This window comes from Hyperoodon ampullatus, assembly GCF_949752795.1.
Source record: "Hyperoodon ampullatus genome assembly, chromosome: 14".
NCBI classification, from domain to species: Eukaryota; Metazoa; Chordata; class Mammalia; order Artiodactyla; family Ziphiidae; genus Hyperoodon; species Hyperoodon ampullatus.
This window is the reverse complement of record NC_136927.1, coordinates 23,023,516-23,039,374: the sequence shown is the minus strand read 5'-3', so window position 1 is coordinate 23,039,374 and position 15,859 is coordinate 23,023,516. Positions and strand designations below refer to the sequence as shown.

At 48.9% G+C, this 15,859-nt stretch overlaps 1 protein-coding gene across 1 annotated transcript; it reads right to left on the bottom strand.

The window, feature by feature from the left end:
- Positions 1 to 797: 797 nt before the first annotated feature.
- Positions 798 to 15,028, bottom strand: JPT2 (Jupiter microtubule associated homolog 2). The gene is made up of 5 exons (XM_079718753.1): positions 14,933 to 15,028; positions 9,966 to 10,105; positions 5,108 to 5,250; positions 2,014 to 2,059; positions 798 to 1,124 (listed from the first exon to the last, which is right to left on the bottom strand). The coding sequence occupies exons 1-5, from the start codon at positions 14,974 to 14,976 to the stop codon at positions 943 to 945; spliced, it is 555 nt and encodes a 184-aa protein (XP_079574879.1). The 5' UTR covers positions 14,977 to 15,028; the 3' UTR covers positions 798 to 942.
- Positions 15,029 to 15,859: the final 831 nt, after the last annotated feature.

The window sequence follows — 15,859 nt, the reverse complement described above, 5'->3', positions numbered from 1 at the left end:
AGCAGGAATATAAAGGAAGACACATGTAGGAGTTAAACAATCCCATTACCTGGATATATCTGGGTAGTTTTAAAGTCCTATAGAAGTTAGTGGCCTTGTAGATAGGAAGTGTTGCTGGTGAAGAGAACTGTCCACATCGTTGGTGAGGAGCAAAGGCCTAGACTTGAGGCTGATGAGGAAAAAAGCAACAGTTCACAAGCAAAACTGCCTGTAAAGAGCCCAAAACCAGTCTCTCGTGGATGAAAGGGAGAGATTTCTACATAAGATCTGGCCAAGGATTGAGAGCGCAGAAGTGGGGCTCCTTGGGAGATCAGGGTACAAAATCTTTCCATAAAGCATAAGACTGAGAACGACATTTTGGTTTTTTGTTGACAGCTGCTGAGGAAAAGCAATGAAGATGTTTCAAGAAAATCTGTGGAACTGAAGTGAAAAACACTGGGGTCGAAGTCCCAGAAACAGAGACCATGTCCATGAAGGATAAACAGCATCAGGATCTGAGGGGTCTATCCAGATACCCACCCTCCCCACCCCACTAGGGTTTCAGTGTGTCTTCCTCTTCTATCCCACAGTAATGGACACGTGGTTTCTGGATTTCTCTCAAAGGCTTTAAACTCTGCTACTGTGTTAGTGACTCCTAGATACCCAATTAGCCAACACACCAAGGACGCGAAGACCCCCCACACCTCAGGCACACCTGCCTGGCACCACCTCCCTGCCCACCCACCCCAGAGCTCCTCTCACACCAGGGATCACGTTCCCTCCCTTGGTGTCCAGGAGGTGAGGTCTCCGGCTTCTCGTGATGGCAGTGGAGCTGGAGCAGCAGCTTCAGGTGTCCACCCAACAGACCCTCTCCCCACCCTGCTCCTTCAGGCTAAAGAAACTATAATTTTGAAATCCTATCTCTCGAGTTTCTTGTCTGGCTATGGAGGACGCAGCAACGTCTTAGTAGAAGGAGATGCTGGACTTGCCTCCAGGCGGGTTCAGGACTTTGTTGTGGGAGCGAGGCCTCGGGCCCAGCCTGGGCTCATGGCTGTCAACGGTGGACGCAGGCTCCTGGGCGCGGGCTGCTTCTCTCGGGCCACCTGGCTCACCCGGCTCTTGTCTGGGGGAGGCGCTGGCTGCGGCTGCGGGACAAAGTCAGCACAGCGTCCTGTTAGAGGCTGCCTGCCACCCAACGGGCAAGGGCACGCCGTCCAGGGAAATGCGAAAGAAGCAGAGCAGGTTCTGCCTGCCCCAGGGCTGGGCTGAAGCCGGGCTGGTACTGAAACACGCTTGGAGAAATCCTTGAGGGATTATCTCCGCACTGCTTGCTGGACTCCACTCCCCTCCATCCCACCTCAAGTATGAAAAGGAAACGTCCTCAAAGTGAGCTCGTCTTAAGTGGGGGGCCCAGCAAGGCAAGGCAGGGTTACTCTGGACTTTCTGAATGAACGAATTCCCATCTCTTCCTAATCGGCAAAGGGAAATGGTGACCCGAAGGCAGAAATCAGTGCCTGCAGTCAGCTCAGAGGACCATGGGGGACTGACTGGGCCTGATACCCAAGCCCCACGAGCGGGGCAGCTCACTGCTGAGCAACCCATCAGGGGGGAGCCCCGCCCCCACCACAGCCCCGCACTGCTCCTCCTCACCGCCCCCCCCATCTTCCTCCCCTACCCTCCTTCACGCCCTTCTCTTCTGCCACGTCTGAAAGTGCTGCCCTTGGTCACAAGTTCATTGAAGGCTTTGGACCCTTGCCCTTCACTACATGAGATGACCTTCTAGAAGAGGACGCCTTGGCCTTAGGCCCAGGCTGACCAGCACTGACAGGAGGTGCAGAAAAGCCAGTGGGAATGCTGTCACCAGAAGTAACCGAGCCCATTTCCCCTGCCTCCTTCCAACACAAAACCCTCCCGCAATCACCACAACCCTGCTGTCTTCACCGCAGGCTGCGGGGGCACCGGGTTTTCCCTCCCCACCCACCAGCGGCCTCTGCAAAGCGTGAGCCCCAGGGAAGGGACAGAAAACAAGCTCACCTCTAAGGTCCAGTGTGTCCTCTCCCTCACACAGGAACACGTGGTCCTGTAACGAGGCAAACCCAGGTCAATCCGCCACTCGGACACCTCCTACCTCGCGCAGGCAGACGACGGGAAAGGCGTGGATGACCTGGGTCTATTTTTACCTTTAAAAAGTTTTTATTTGGACAATTTTAACCATAAACAAAGCAGAGAGAAGAGCCCCATGAGCCCCCAGGCAACCTGCTCTACAGCAAGTGACATCAGCTTGCTCGGCTTCATTCTGGTCTCAGCCACACATGCCTCCCAACTTCCAGCCCTCCACCCCTTAGTGGGATTATTTGAAAGCAAATCCCATATTTCATTTATCCATAAATATTTCAAGATGTGGCTCTTTAAAATGTCCTAAAAAACTCTCTCGCAACTGCAAAAATTAATGACTCCTTAAATGTCTTAACACGTAGTCAAGTTTAAACTCAGCACACGTTCTCACAGCCATCTGTGTTGCACTGTGTGTCAGAACTTAATTCCTCTTTAGGGCTGAATAATATAACATCACATGTGTACAGCACAGCACATTCTGTTCACCCATTCATCTGCCGATGGACATTTGGGTTGTTTCCACTCTTTTGTTATTGTGAATAATGCTATTAAGTGTACAAGTATCTGTTTGAGTTCTTGTTTGCACAATTGGGGGTATATATCTAAGAGTAAAACTGCTGGATCATATGATAAATTCTACGTTTAGTGTACAAGTATCTGTTTGAGTTCTTGTTTGCACAATTGGGGGTATACATCTAAGAGTAAAACTGCTGGATCATATGATAAATTCTATGTTTAACTTCTTCAGAAACTGCCAAACTGTTTTTCACAGCGACTGCACCATTATACATTCCCAAGAGCAGTGTATGAGGGTTCCAATTTCTCCACACCCTCACCATTTCTTATTTTCCGTTTTTTTTGATAATAGCCATCCTACTGGGTGTTAAGTGGTATCTCATTGTGATTTTGATTTGCATTTCTCCACTAAGGATGTTCAGCATCTTTTCGTATGCTGATTGACCATTTGTGTGTCTTCTTTGAAGAAATGTCTATTCAAATGCTTAGTCCCCTTTTTTTCTGGTTCTGAAATTTTTAAAAAATTTATTTTATTCAAGTATAGCTGATTTACAATGTTGTGTTAATTTCTGCTGTATAGCAGTGATTCAGTTATACATATATATATATACATTCTTTTTCATATTCTTTTCCATTATGGTTTATCACAGGATACTGAATATAGTTCCCTGTGCTATACAGTAGGAGGATCTTGTTTATCCATTCTATATGTAATAGTTTGCATCTGCTAACCTCAAACTCCCACGCCATCCCTCCCCCTTGCCTCTGCCCATTTCTGAATGTGGTTGTCTTTTTGTTGCTGAATTGTAAGGGTTCTTTACATATTCTGGCTAGATAGCAAACCTTTGTCATATATGTGATGTGCAAATACTTTCTCCCATTCTGTGCGCTGTCTTTTCATTCTCTTGATAGTATCTTTTGATGCGCAAAAGTTTTTAATTTTAGTGAAGTTCAACTTATTTATTTAAATTTTGTTTCCTGTTTTTGGTGTCACATTTAAGGAACCACTGCTGAATCCAAGAATAAGATCTATCTCTATATTTTGAGTTCATTTTTGTACATGGTGTAAGGTAAGGGTCCACCTTCATTCTTCTCATGTGCACATTCAATTTCCCAGCACCATTTGTTGGAGAGATTGCTCTCCCCTCACGAATGATCTTGACACTCTTGTGGAAATATCAATGAACCAGGTGTGAGTTATTTCTCAGCTCTCAATTCTATTCCATTGGTCTACATGCCAGCACCATGCGGTTTTGATTCATGTAGTTTTGTAGTAAGCTTTGAAATTGGGAAGTGTGACCCTCCAATTTTGTTCATTTTCAAGATTGTTTGGCCATACAGGGTCCCTTGAGATTCCATATGAATTTTAGGATAGGTCTTTCCATTTTTTTCAAAAAACAAACAAACAAAACACCACAAACAAAAACAAACCAAAAAACCAAACCACACCACTGTTGGAACTTTGATTTGATTGATATGAGGATTGGTCTGACTCAGCCTTGGTTGTTTTGATAAGAATTCAAAGGTGGTCCATGGGGCTTCCCTGGTGGTGCAGTGGCTTAGTCCGCCTGCCAATGCAGGGGACACGGGTTCGTGCCCTGGTCCGGGAAGATCCAACGTGCCGTGGAGCGGCTGGGCCCGTGAGCCATGGCCGCTGAGCCTGGGCGTCTGGAGCCTGTGCTCCTCAACTGGAGAGGCCACAACAGTGAGAGGCCCACATACCACAGGAAAAAAAAAAAAAAGGTGGTCCATGATGAACTTCTATCACGAAGCCTATAATTTTTGGAGGTGTCGTTTTGTGATGTTAGCAGCCACTGATGATTACCACCCAGATCTACAATTTCATTACAAGTTTGCAAAATGGTGATATTTGAATTCTGTTATTCCTTCTTCATTTATGGGCTGGAATACTTTTATAAAAGGAAACTTTCCCTCAATAGCTGTCATCCTGAGGTACAGTTCGTGCAAGAAACACTGGCTAAGTGCTTGATTCTATGTCAGCAGTTTTCCAGATGGTCCTCTGACATTCTCCGAAGGTGACAAATTAGATTTTTAAAAATATTATCAGGAATCCATAAATTCTAAGTATTTGGTGAATTTTAATCCGATGCAGTTACTGTACTTATTGATTGATGACCACTAAAAATAGTGGAATGTTTATGAGAGGTGAGATCCCCTGTTTTACATTCAGTATTATAAATATCCTCAGCATCCATCCGTGATGTGCAGAGAAGGGCAGTGGCCTACCTGCAGTGGGCTGCCCCCACCACCAGCGACCCCCAAGGCTCGAGTTATCACGAGGCTGGAATACATTCCTCCGATGACTCAGGAGAGCTCTGAAACTCGGTGACTAATGACTGCAGCCAGGAAAAGCAATGTCACCCATTTTGTCTCTTCCTAATAACATGTCACACCTGCCTCAGAGCCTTTTTAAGAGTACCTGGCTCAAGTTTTGCTTTTCTTACTCTCATGTCTGCTATCTGTATGCAGTCCATACCTTGGGTTTGTTTGGGTGTGCCATGGGTGAAGTAGCAGCGACTGGGGAGCCAAAAATGTCACTGGTCTTCCCACCAGGGGGGTTCAGACGCTGTCGAGTCTGCACAGGCATGGATTCGTCAAATATACCACTTCCTTTCCCCCCTGCAGAAAAAATCAGGATGGTTAGCAACCCGGAACATCCATCCCACCCACCCTCCACACTCGTGACTTCAGAGACCTCCTCTCACCGCAGTGCCAGTCCTGAATTCAGGCCAACAAGGCTGGGGTGATCAGGTTGATGAGCATCCCTAAAGACCCATGTCAAACCCAGCCCCTTTCCCGGGGGCCAGCTGGGGCCTTCCTCACGAGAACTGAGCTGTACCGGGCTTGCCGCTAGGAGCAAGATGGTAAGATGGCATAAAACAGCATTTTCCCCTCTAGAATTTCCTTAACCCTGAACTTTTCATGTTTTCCTGCTGAAGAATCTTCTACGTTAAAGCCATGAAAAGTTCTTTCATAGATTAAAAGCAAATATCCGCTAAATTCTGAAGTCAGACAGAACTGAATTAAGAACATGCCCTATTCAAGGCAAACCTGTAATCTGGAAAACAACATTTACTGAGAATGACTACTCTCCTCACCTCAATCTGTCTGGAACTTCCAGTGACAACTAGATATGTCGCTGAATTACAGACATTTAACATCTTTGCTGCCAAGTAGAAATGATTTGATGAGCTACAATGAAAATATGCATCTCAGGTGTAAGTTCTTATAAGCTGATGGCTAAGGCATGGACGTGAGAAGTAAATTTCGATGTTAAACAGGAAGATGCTAGCACACGCCACCAGCCTGTTCCCCTCTGCACTCAGCAAACACCAGCACCTCCCTTCCACCAAGCGCCCACTAAGATTTATAATCTTACAGAAGAAAGAAGGTGCATCCACAAATGGCTATGAGACCAGACACATGTTGCTCGCCTCCTCTGCGCCCCACATTCCTCACCCTTCGAACGGCGGTGGTACAAGGCCCTTCCTCACAGCGCTGTGAGGGGATTCAGTGACTCACTGTCGCTTGTGTGTCAAATGCCTACGACAACACTGGGGACATAAATGCTCAGTGAGCATTTGCTAAAGAAGCTTCCCTTGGACACTGTTCAGTGAAAAAGGCACAAAACGATCTAGACAGCACACAGCGTCTTACTGTAAAAGGAAGGGTATTCTTATCCACCTGTATGTGAATAAAGGGCACTGGTTACTCAACTTTCCTCCCTGCAAAGTGCTCCCCTCTGGGGGCCATGTGTCTGCTCAGGAAATGGGGTGGCTGTGGTGCAGGGGCTTAGGACCGCTAAACATATTCATTTTTATAGTTGTGATCTTTGTTGACTGTCTCCAAGAAATTCAATTTTAAACAGTCACTTCTTGGCTGTAATAACCCATACTGTTAGAACAGGGGCCAGTTGCACCGTGAGAGGAGCACGGAGCTCCGAGGAGGAGGAGGCTCCATGGGGGGCTTGTCCCCTCACAAGCCCTCAGGCTCGACCAGCCTTTCGGGATGCCGGTTGGTCGTCTGGGGGACACAAAGCACAGCTCCACAAGGATGGGAACCTGGCCCTGGAAGCTTTTCTAGGCCAGGAGAAACTTAGACAATGGGTGGGACTGACCGCAGGAAGATGCACACATTCATGTCGTTTGAGGCCGATCATAAGCCTTCCAGCCCCAGCCACGGCCTCCCAGGGACCCACAGCCCTCGGGCTGGGGCAGGCGGCACAGCATGGGGTCAGGGCCCAGTGCCAGGCAGGATCCTGCTCAGCCACTGACCAACTGTGTGACAGCACCTGGCTGGGGTCATTGGTGAGATAAGTGAGTCGACACACGTGGAGTGGGCAGAGCAGAGCGTGGAGAGGAAGCTCCCAGTCATGCTGCTGGGCTGCTGTTACGAACAGGGTGTCGTCAGCAGAAATGTTTGGACTACAAAGTGGAGAAAAGCTGCTGCCCGAGGTCACCCCTCACTGCTTGTTACCACGCTGCTGCTGGTCATGCTTAAGTAAATTCTTTCTGAGATCGCGTTCAGCTTATTTTAAAATGCAAGATAAAAATAAAAGTAACTCAATTTCAAGTTTTTGGTTAAAGGCACTGCTCATTTAAAAACATTTTAAAAACTATGAAACATGACACAGACAAGTACCTAAGATATAAATAAAGCAAACACCCAAGTAACGATCACAGATGATCACAAGTCTTACAGAATGCTATCAACTCCCAAAAACCTGTGTGGTTCTGTGTCCGAATTTTCTGGAAACTACAAACTTCTTCTAGTTTTACCATGTATATGTCCAACCCTAAACAACACAGTTCTGTTTTTGAATTTTATGAAAAGTAAAATAATAGACACACTGCACGTCTATTATTCAACATTTTACCTGAAAGATGAATTCGGCTATGGAGGTGGAAAAGATGCTCAATTCACTCATAATTGAAGAAAAATAAATTCAAGATATACTTTTTAAAGAACCAAATCACAAGGCACAGCGCCTTGCGTGGGGAGCAAGCGCTACAGACGTCCTGGAGCACACGTCTGAAGACCAGTGGAAGCACCAGCATTTTATTTATTTATTTTTATTATGATTATTTATTTTTGGCTGTGTTGGGTCTTCGTTGCTGCACGCGGGCTTTCTCTAGCTGCGGTGAGAGGGGGCTACTCTTCGTTGCGGTGCACGGGCTTCTCATTGCGGTGGCTTCTCTTGTTGTAGAGCACAGGCTCTAGGTGCACAAGCTTTAGTAGTTGTGGCACAAGGGCTCAGTAGTTGTGGCTCGCAGGCTCTAGAGCGCAGGCTCAGTAGTTGTGGCACATGGGTTTAGTTGCTCTGCGGCATGTGGGATCTTCCAGGGCCAGGGATCAAATCTGTGTCCCCTGCATTGGCAGGCAGATTCTTAACCACTGCGGCACCAGGGAAGCCCTAGAACCATCATTTTAAACTGACCCAGCAATTCCATCTCAGGAAATTTACCCCAACTGGTATATTCAGGAGGTAAGTTGGGAGCACGGGCTTCGGAGTCAGGAAAACCTGCATCCAAAGGCTAGTTCTGCCACCAGCGTGCTGTGGACTCAGGCAGGCCAGTGAACCCCGAGCCTCAGCTTCCTCCTCTGTAAAGGGGGTAACGCCACCTATCCCCCAGGCTGTGGAGATGACCGGCACCCAGCACAGCCCCTGACAAACACCAAATGACCCACCCGTATCAGTCACCACTGTCAGGAGGAGGTCTAAACCAGAAGAGTAGATGAAACACGGCACCCGACCAGCCGGGGTTAACTTCCAGTGACGGCCGGTGGCAAGTCCCTTGCTCCGAACGTGCTCCATTAGGCCCTCTCCGGAGTCTGCGGGGTCGAGTCTGTGGGGCTGGACACACCAGCAGGTTCCCTTCTGGGCTGCCCTTGAAATTCATCACAGGTGATTTTCTTCCTTCTTTCCTTTCTTCCCTCCTTCCTCTTTTTTTTTTTTTTTTAAATGTAGTTCATTCATCAGTTAGAAAGAGCTCTTGGGTGACAGGAGGAGGTAGAGGGGAGACTCCGGCGTTTGTTAAATGCTCAACTATCATCACAGAGCACTTGGCAGGGCAGAAAACAAACCCCAAACAACAGGACCGTGAGAAGCAGACATGTTGGCACAGGGCGTCCCGTCGCTGTCACGACACCTTGTGACTATGCACAACGTAGGGGTTTTCTAACTCTCCAGTCAGGAGGGGCCCAGGCTGCCCACAGGGCACGAGATGGGCGGGGGAACATGAGATTCTGAGGGCCTGGCAAAGCAGCGCCGCCCCACGCTGCCACACAATCTAGAGAACCCGAAGCCCCAGAGACAGCTGCAGCCGCGCATGGTGCCGAGCCAGAGCCACGGCTGCTGGCGCGCCCACCTCCAGTGCCTCCAGTCTGAGTCTATCTGCCGCACCACATAGTTGGTACAAAGGATGAGGGCTGAGCACTCCTGGCCCCGCACCCCCACAAACTGGGTAGGGGAGGATGTTACTCAGCAAGAACCACCTGCTTCTCTGTTGTAACTAAATCCATAGATACCACTAACCTCCACCCCTCCTTACCCCCCACCCTAAACCACTGAAAACAACCAAACAACCAAAAAACTAGCTTTTGAATCTATTGCTTTTGTTCCTCTAGGTTTGTCAAGCAATATTTGTACCCAGAATTGGGGTGGGGTAGGGAGCAGTTCCAGTTCTGGTTCTGCTTGATTTCGTTATTTATCCTGTGTTGGGTCTCTCAGATCTTTAAGGATGGAACAAACCTTGTCTTCCCCTCGTAGATACAGACAGGGGAAAGCTCCTCAGGTAACGATCACTGAGCAGTCACTCAGCTGGACCGTCCATCAGCCAAGAGAAACACTCTTCTGAGATTCCCTCCCACTGGAGCCACTAGAAGGTGGGTAAGTAGTGAGGAGCCACACAGATGTGTGCCAGGCTGAGCCACCCTTTTTAGTTTCAATCCCACTAACAATCTGATTAAAACTACTCTAAATGCACAATTTGCACGCAATTTCAAGAATCTCAAGGAGTCCACGGGACAATTTGGGGAGCCTCCGTGGTGGGAACCAGAACCCCACCATCTGCCTTTGTACCCTCAGTGCCTGTACGCAGCCAGTATCTGGTGACAGATGAGGGGGAGTTCCAGAATAACCGAGCCACCTTCAGGACACAAAGCACAAGTCAGGATAAAACTTTCCTTCCACTCTAGGACTCTGATGGCAGGGGATAACCTGCACCAGAAAATATTTGAAAGGATCAATATAAAGAAAGGGAAAATTTTATCAAAAGAGCAGCACAAAAGAGAACAGGTAGAGGCCAAAGGATTAAGGAGTCAAAAGCCCATACCAGGGGGATTGGTCCTTTTGGGTATGTTCTGAGGTTCTTCAGTTGATCCAAAAATATTAGATGCCATCCTGTCGGGCCTGCGTGGAGATGCGGCTTCTTCTGGACGATCACTCGGCTCTCCTCCCGGGGGCTTCATGGCCCTGCAAGCAGACAGAGTGTGAGGGACTGACAGATGGCCCGGGCGCCACCATCCAGGGGCTGCGGCACAGCCAGACAGGGCAGACATCCGTGGGAAAACCACACACTGTGGCACGACAAGCTCACGGCCGCTGGCCAGCCGGCAAACCTCCCTCCCTGCCCTTGAGTTCCCTTAAAGGTTTTCTCTGCACATCTTGATTATGCCAAGACGTCCAGAGATGCGCATACTCTGAAGTTACTCCTGTGACCTTTCATTAGTAAAATTAAAGTTTCCATAAAACAGGCAAACTGAGCCAGTTCAGTCGAACTTAATAGTCACTATAATTAGCAGACAATAGTGCTGGGAGTTGTAGCTCACACTCGCTCAGCATTTATACACGCTAGCTCCTGTTCCAAGGACCTGACATGGCCACCCTCTAAGGCAGGCATGATTTTCACAGAGGATGAGTCTGAGCTAAAGAGAGGGCCACACAGGAAGTAGCAGAGCCAGGACTCAGACCCAGGCAGTCTGGCTGCAGAGCTCAGACTACACCCTAATAATCCTCAACATCCTCTAGAAAAAAACGATGGGGCAGTGCACCACTTACCCACAGAGTAAGCTTGACCCAGAGAGCTGGGTCCTCAAAAGGGCAGCCACTGGCCACTGTGGCCAGTGGGCACTTGGACATGGGGGTCTGGGCTCTGATGTGCTGTAGGTATAGACTACACACCAGACTTCGAAGACTCAGCACAAAGAAGAAAAGGCAAAATATCTCTTTAATTGTATCTTTTACATTGATCACATGTTGAAATAATGTGCACATATTAAGTTGAATAACATCTATTAAACTTAATTTTTCCTGAATCTTTTTACTTTTTAAAATGTGGCTACTAGAAAATTTAAAATTCCTTATGTGGCTCACACTTCTAATGGAAAGTGTCAGCTCAGACCATGGGGAGCACCACCCCCACTAACCCACGTGAGTCCTGGGAATCTACACCAGGCTGATGGTTTCCAGTCCCAAGGTCTGGTACCACCAACGACAAGTTAAACATCAGACAGATCAGAACACACCAGCTTGACCACTGTTCACTTTAGATCGACGCATGTGCAGAGTGTCACCCCAGCACACACTGGCATCTTTCAAGTGTGGATTTTAATTAAACACCCACAGAGAGCAGTGCTATTCCCGCACTCAGTCACCACCAGCCGAATCTACTGTGGTCTCGATCTTTGGGAATCTGCCATGCACTTGGAGGCTGATATTTCAGAAGTGGATGAGCAGGACCTTGAGTCATTTATTGCAATAACTGAAGAATTAAGAAAATTCCATAAAGCTCTTCCCTGACACCCCGAGAGCATCGGTCTCCTTCAGCAGGGCAGCTTAACACTGAATTCATATGCATCTTTACAGGAAACCTATGGCCGCACTGCAGGATCTTAGCTCTCCCACCAGGGATGGAACCTGTGCCACCTGCAGTGAAAGCATGGAGCCCTAACCACTGGACCGCCAGGGAAGTCCCAGGACACCTGGATGTTCAAACGTATTTTAAAGCAGAGTTTTCAACTGCTAAGTGGCCCCTGCTCTTTCACCAGTCCTAAGCAAGAGGACCGCCTGTGACCCCAGACATTTAGAAAGAAGTGAAACTGCAGAGCTCGCCACACAAAAGCGATGCAGACACTAGAAGAATAGGATGTTTAACATGCTGTTTCCTCAGCAGAGCTAGAAAGGGAGCTGATCATTCGTTGTAGTTTAAAGCGAACAGAGTTCTCTGCTCTCAGGACAGCAGAAAGCTCTCGTCTGCTCCAAGGGCCACTAGCGTGCCTGCTCACTGGGACGGAGACCGCAGGCAGGCCGCTTGCTGCCACTCAAGCCGAGTGCGCAGTGGGCCAGCCTTCCATATGGGTTCAGTCACATCAGCTTGAAGGAAGGGGATGGGGATGCCTGTCCAGCAGTTAGCATTTCCTTAAGGATTTGATAAAGAAAAAAATTACTCGGTTTAAGGGAAAAAACCTTTTTTAAAAAAATGACCAATAACCAGACTTAAATTAGAAAGGCATTAGTAAGACCTCACACGTCGGGCCCTCCGGTGGGGGACACCCGAGGCCATCTGACTCCCACGCCCATTATAAATCTCACAGCCCTGACACAATGACATTCCCGATTTTTCTTGGCATATTTTCAAGCAGGTCCAACAGGCTTGGGTCTCTGAGATCTGCCATCCTCAGAACTGAACTGAACTTAACATCAAGTCTCATACTGGCATGAGTTAAAATTCCTATTTTACTGACTTACTTGCAACACAGCTTTTCTTTCAAACTCTCAAATTGTCAGACCAGATGTGGGATAGGCTCCCCAGCATTCTCTCCTCTCACATTCCACATCCCTGGATACACGCCTCTCCCTGGCCTCTCCCGCTTGCTTCACTCTAACTCGCACATTCCCTGAGCACCTACCACGGGTGGGTCTGCATCAGACCCTGTGGATGGAAAGACAAGCAAGAGCAAGTCCTGGGCCTGGAGAAGCTCCCAGCTTTCTGGGAAGGCTAGAGCTGTGCAGAGGCAGTTTCCGTGTTCTGCATGAGTGATGCCACAGAGGCACTGAGTGTCACTGGAACTCCAAAGACACCTTTGGAGTAGGTAAGGCTCAAATTGTGTCTGTGGTCTCCATGAGGAAAGAGAACCACTGCAGCACAGGAGGTAAGCGATATTTATTTGAAACTGCCAAATGTTAATTTGGGGTGGAGGTAATATGTTATTATATTATTTTGTGTACTTTTCTGTATTTTATTTTACTTTACTTTGAAAAGAAGGAAAGGAAAGTGGTGCCCAAGAATGTTGTAGCAGAGAGATTACTGCACACAATGGCCAAGTTTCCTGGGAAGAGGTGGCAAGCGTCTCCACCACAAAGGCTATGGGGTGGCACTAGGGTCGCACAGCCTTGCAGCAGTCAAGCAAATCACACAGGCTGCTCGACAGGGTCTCGAATAAACCAGACTGAGAGTTAAATAGACATTTCCATAAAAACAGAAGCTGCAACAATGGCTCAAGGCGGCCCTCACAGGCTCACTATCAAGTGCAGGTACCACTTCGACCCTAATTACAGGAGGGGGATGGGAATACCAGTAGCTCAGATGTCTTGGGGATGACCTTACTACAGGGGGATGCTTCCCAGTTATGGCTTCCTTTTTCAGTACCCCTTGGATACATTTCAATGAAGACATTCCAAGTACACAACAGAAACTAAGGGGCACATGAAAAGAAAATACACACAGCTCAAGTGGGCCACAGAACCAGCAGAGCATCGACGCTCACCTGGAGGGACCCATGCTCGTGACCCCCCCTCCAACAGCTTATTCCTGTATCCCAGAAAAGCTATGGGGGACCTGTCAGGCTTGGAGTGAAGCTGCAAAATAGACCTAGATTAAATTCTTTACAAATATACAGCCTACAGCTTAAAAGACCTCAGATTAATGATGGCTAAAGCATAATGCTTTTATAGTTCAAAATCCCTTTAACACCAAATAATCCTTCAGCAAGAAAACAAAAGTAGGGTTTTAAGAGAGGAAAACCTGGCCCAGTAATCTTACAGCCACCACCTGATTCCCTTCACAGCTAAGTAAAAGGCCTGTCGAGCTAGTCAATTCCTTTAAGACAAAGCTACTAACTGATCCCAAGCAGAAGCTTCCAATCGATCATCCAATTAAGATGGGTTTTCCTTCTCCAACATCCTAAAAGGAAGAATTTTCTCCTTATCCTCTCCAAAAACTAATGCCCCAAAGAAATGTGGGTATCAGTTTAGAGCACCAGCTCTGCACTGTCTCCTACAGCTTGGAAGTCAGCCTCACATAAGCGTTCCTCATGGTGCTTATTCGCTAACTGGACCAATGTTTGCTAGGCATCCAGTGCCAGGCTGTGTAAACAAAGAAAGAGTGTACTTAGTGGACACAACGGAGAAAGTGCTGGGAAGCAGCCCTTGCCCAGCTGGTGTGGGTGATGCAGAACAGCAGTTTTCAGGCACCAGAAACCTGACTCATTCTGAGCACTCCAGGATGTACTTCTGGCCCCATATCAGCACAGATCTAGACGAGAGTGATTAATAGTCACTGTTACGTGGGATAATGACATTATTTGGGTAGGAGTATTACTGAATACTGACCTAACTCCCTCAAATTTACAGGGATTTTATCACTCGAAACAACTCTTTTATTTTATGTACTGTTTACCTCAACAGACGTCACACTCTTCTGCTTTTATTGTGGGGCTGGGTCACAGAAATGGCTCACAATAAAGAAAACTCTTAGGCAGCTAAAGAACCAGCTGGACAACGCAAGCTGGCAGGACACCGCCAGCTCTGGCGACTCTATGTGACTCCCAATATCCATTGCTCTACAAGCTAAAAACAAAGCAAGCGCGCTGCTATGTGTTCCTGAGTGTTTAAACCCAGTCTCTCTCCTTCTATCACTTGCTGTCCCGCCTGTTTCCTTGTCAGTAAAGTGGGAGGGCGCCGCCTGGCTCCCGGGCTGCGGCAGTGCTGAGGGCTCCCGGGACGGGACTTTGCCCCGAGGCCCATCCACTGGCGCACACGCCGCAGGGCCCCAGAATCCCAGCAGCGCCGCCACGCCCGCCCCCCCGCAGCAGACGGCTCGGCCAGCATCTCCGGCGCGCTCGCCAACGAAGGGGCACGTGCTGGGACCGGACGCGCGGGGAGGCGCAGTCAGGCCTCCGGGTCCCGCGGGCGCGCCCACCTCCCCGACCCGGCCGCGGAGGCCCCGGCTCTGTGAGCTCACCGCGGCCGCCCCGCCGCCCCCGCGCGACCCACGTGACCGTGGCTGCGCCCGCGCCGCACCTGGAGCCGGCCCGGCCTCCCTTGCTCTCCGGCGCCCGGAACATGTCGACCGCAACTCGGAGCCTCCCGGCCGCCTCGCCGTCCTTCCCGCCCGGCCCCGCGCGACCCGAGGCCCGCCTTCTCGCTCTTATTGGGCGCCGCCGACACCAGTCAAGCTGCATCAGCCTATCGTGGTGTCGGACTCCGCCCCACGAGACGGAAGCTTGGTGAGGCCGGCGCCGCGCTCGCAGCCGATTGGTGAGAACAGGTACGGCTCGCGGCGCCGGGCGCCGCCATTGAGCAGTAAGCCGGCGGGGGAATGGCCCTCCCGACTCCCCCGAGGTGGGCGGGGTCGGGCACTATCCGGGCACCTGGCCGAAACTCCCCGCAGCCCCGCGGCGGCCTCCCGCCCGCCGCCCGGGTCTGCCGTGCCGGCGCCAAGCAGCACCGAGCTGGGTCCAGCCTGTCCGGAGACGCTTGGTTTTCGCCAGCCAGTCAATGGCACGTGGATACGTGGCCAAAGGAAACGGAATCGCAGTTCCTCTGTCCCGCACGTCGTAGGGGCAAGAACACTAACTCAGAAATGGGAAGCAAGGGATAAAGTGTGCCAGCTGTCTGATTTCTAGCTCAAAAAAACAAAACACATTCAGCAGTGTTTTGTTGCTCAGTTACACTGTGGACAGCCCATCGATTCCTCTGAGATCTCACCAGATGAGAGCTACTTGGGCTGTTTGCAAAGTGCACACTTCAAAAGAAAAAAGCAGAAACAGTAATTATTAGATCAAGTATTAGTATGTATTTATGCACAATAATAAAAACAGATTTACAAGTTGAACTGGAAATTTAAACATAAGAAGTTTAACAGCTTTTGTTTATTATATTAAATAACCAAACACCTTTTATTCCCAAAATTGGTAAAGAATAAATAATATAATTTACAATATGGTA

Bases quoted from the DNA above. Each gene is read 5' to 3' on its own strand.
- JPT2 (XM_079718753.1), bottom strand. From the start codon at position 14,976: ATGTTCCGGGCGCCGGAGAGCAAGGGAGGCCGGGCCGGCTCCAG. The intron at 5,251-9,965 runs GTATGGGCTTTT...TTTTTTCTGCAG, and splicing joins CAAAAGGACCAATCCCCCTG to GGGGGAAAGGAAGTGGTATA. The intron at 2,060-5,107 runs GTATGGACTGCA...GCCTCGTTACAG, and splicing joins CACACCCAAACAAACCCAAG to GACCACGTGTTCCTGTGTGA.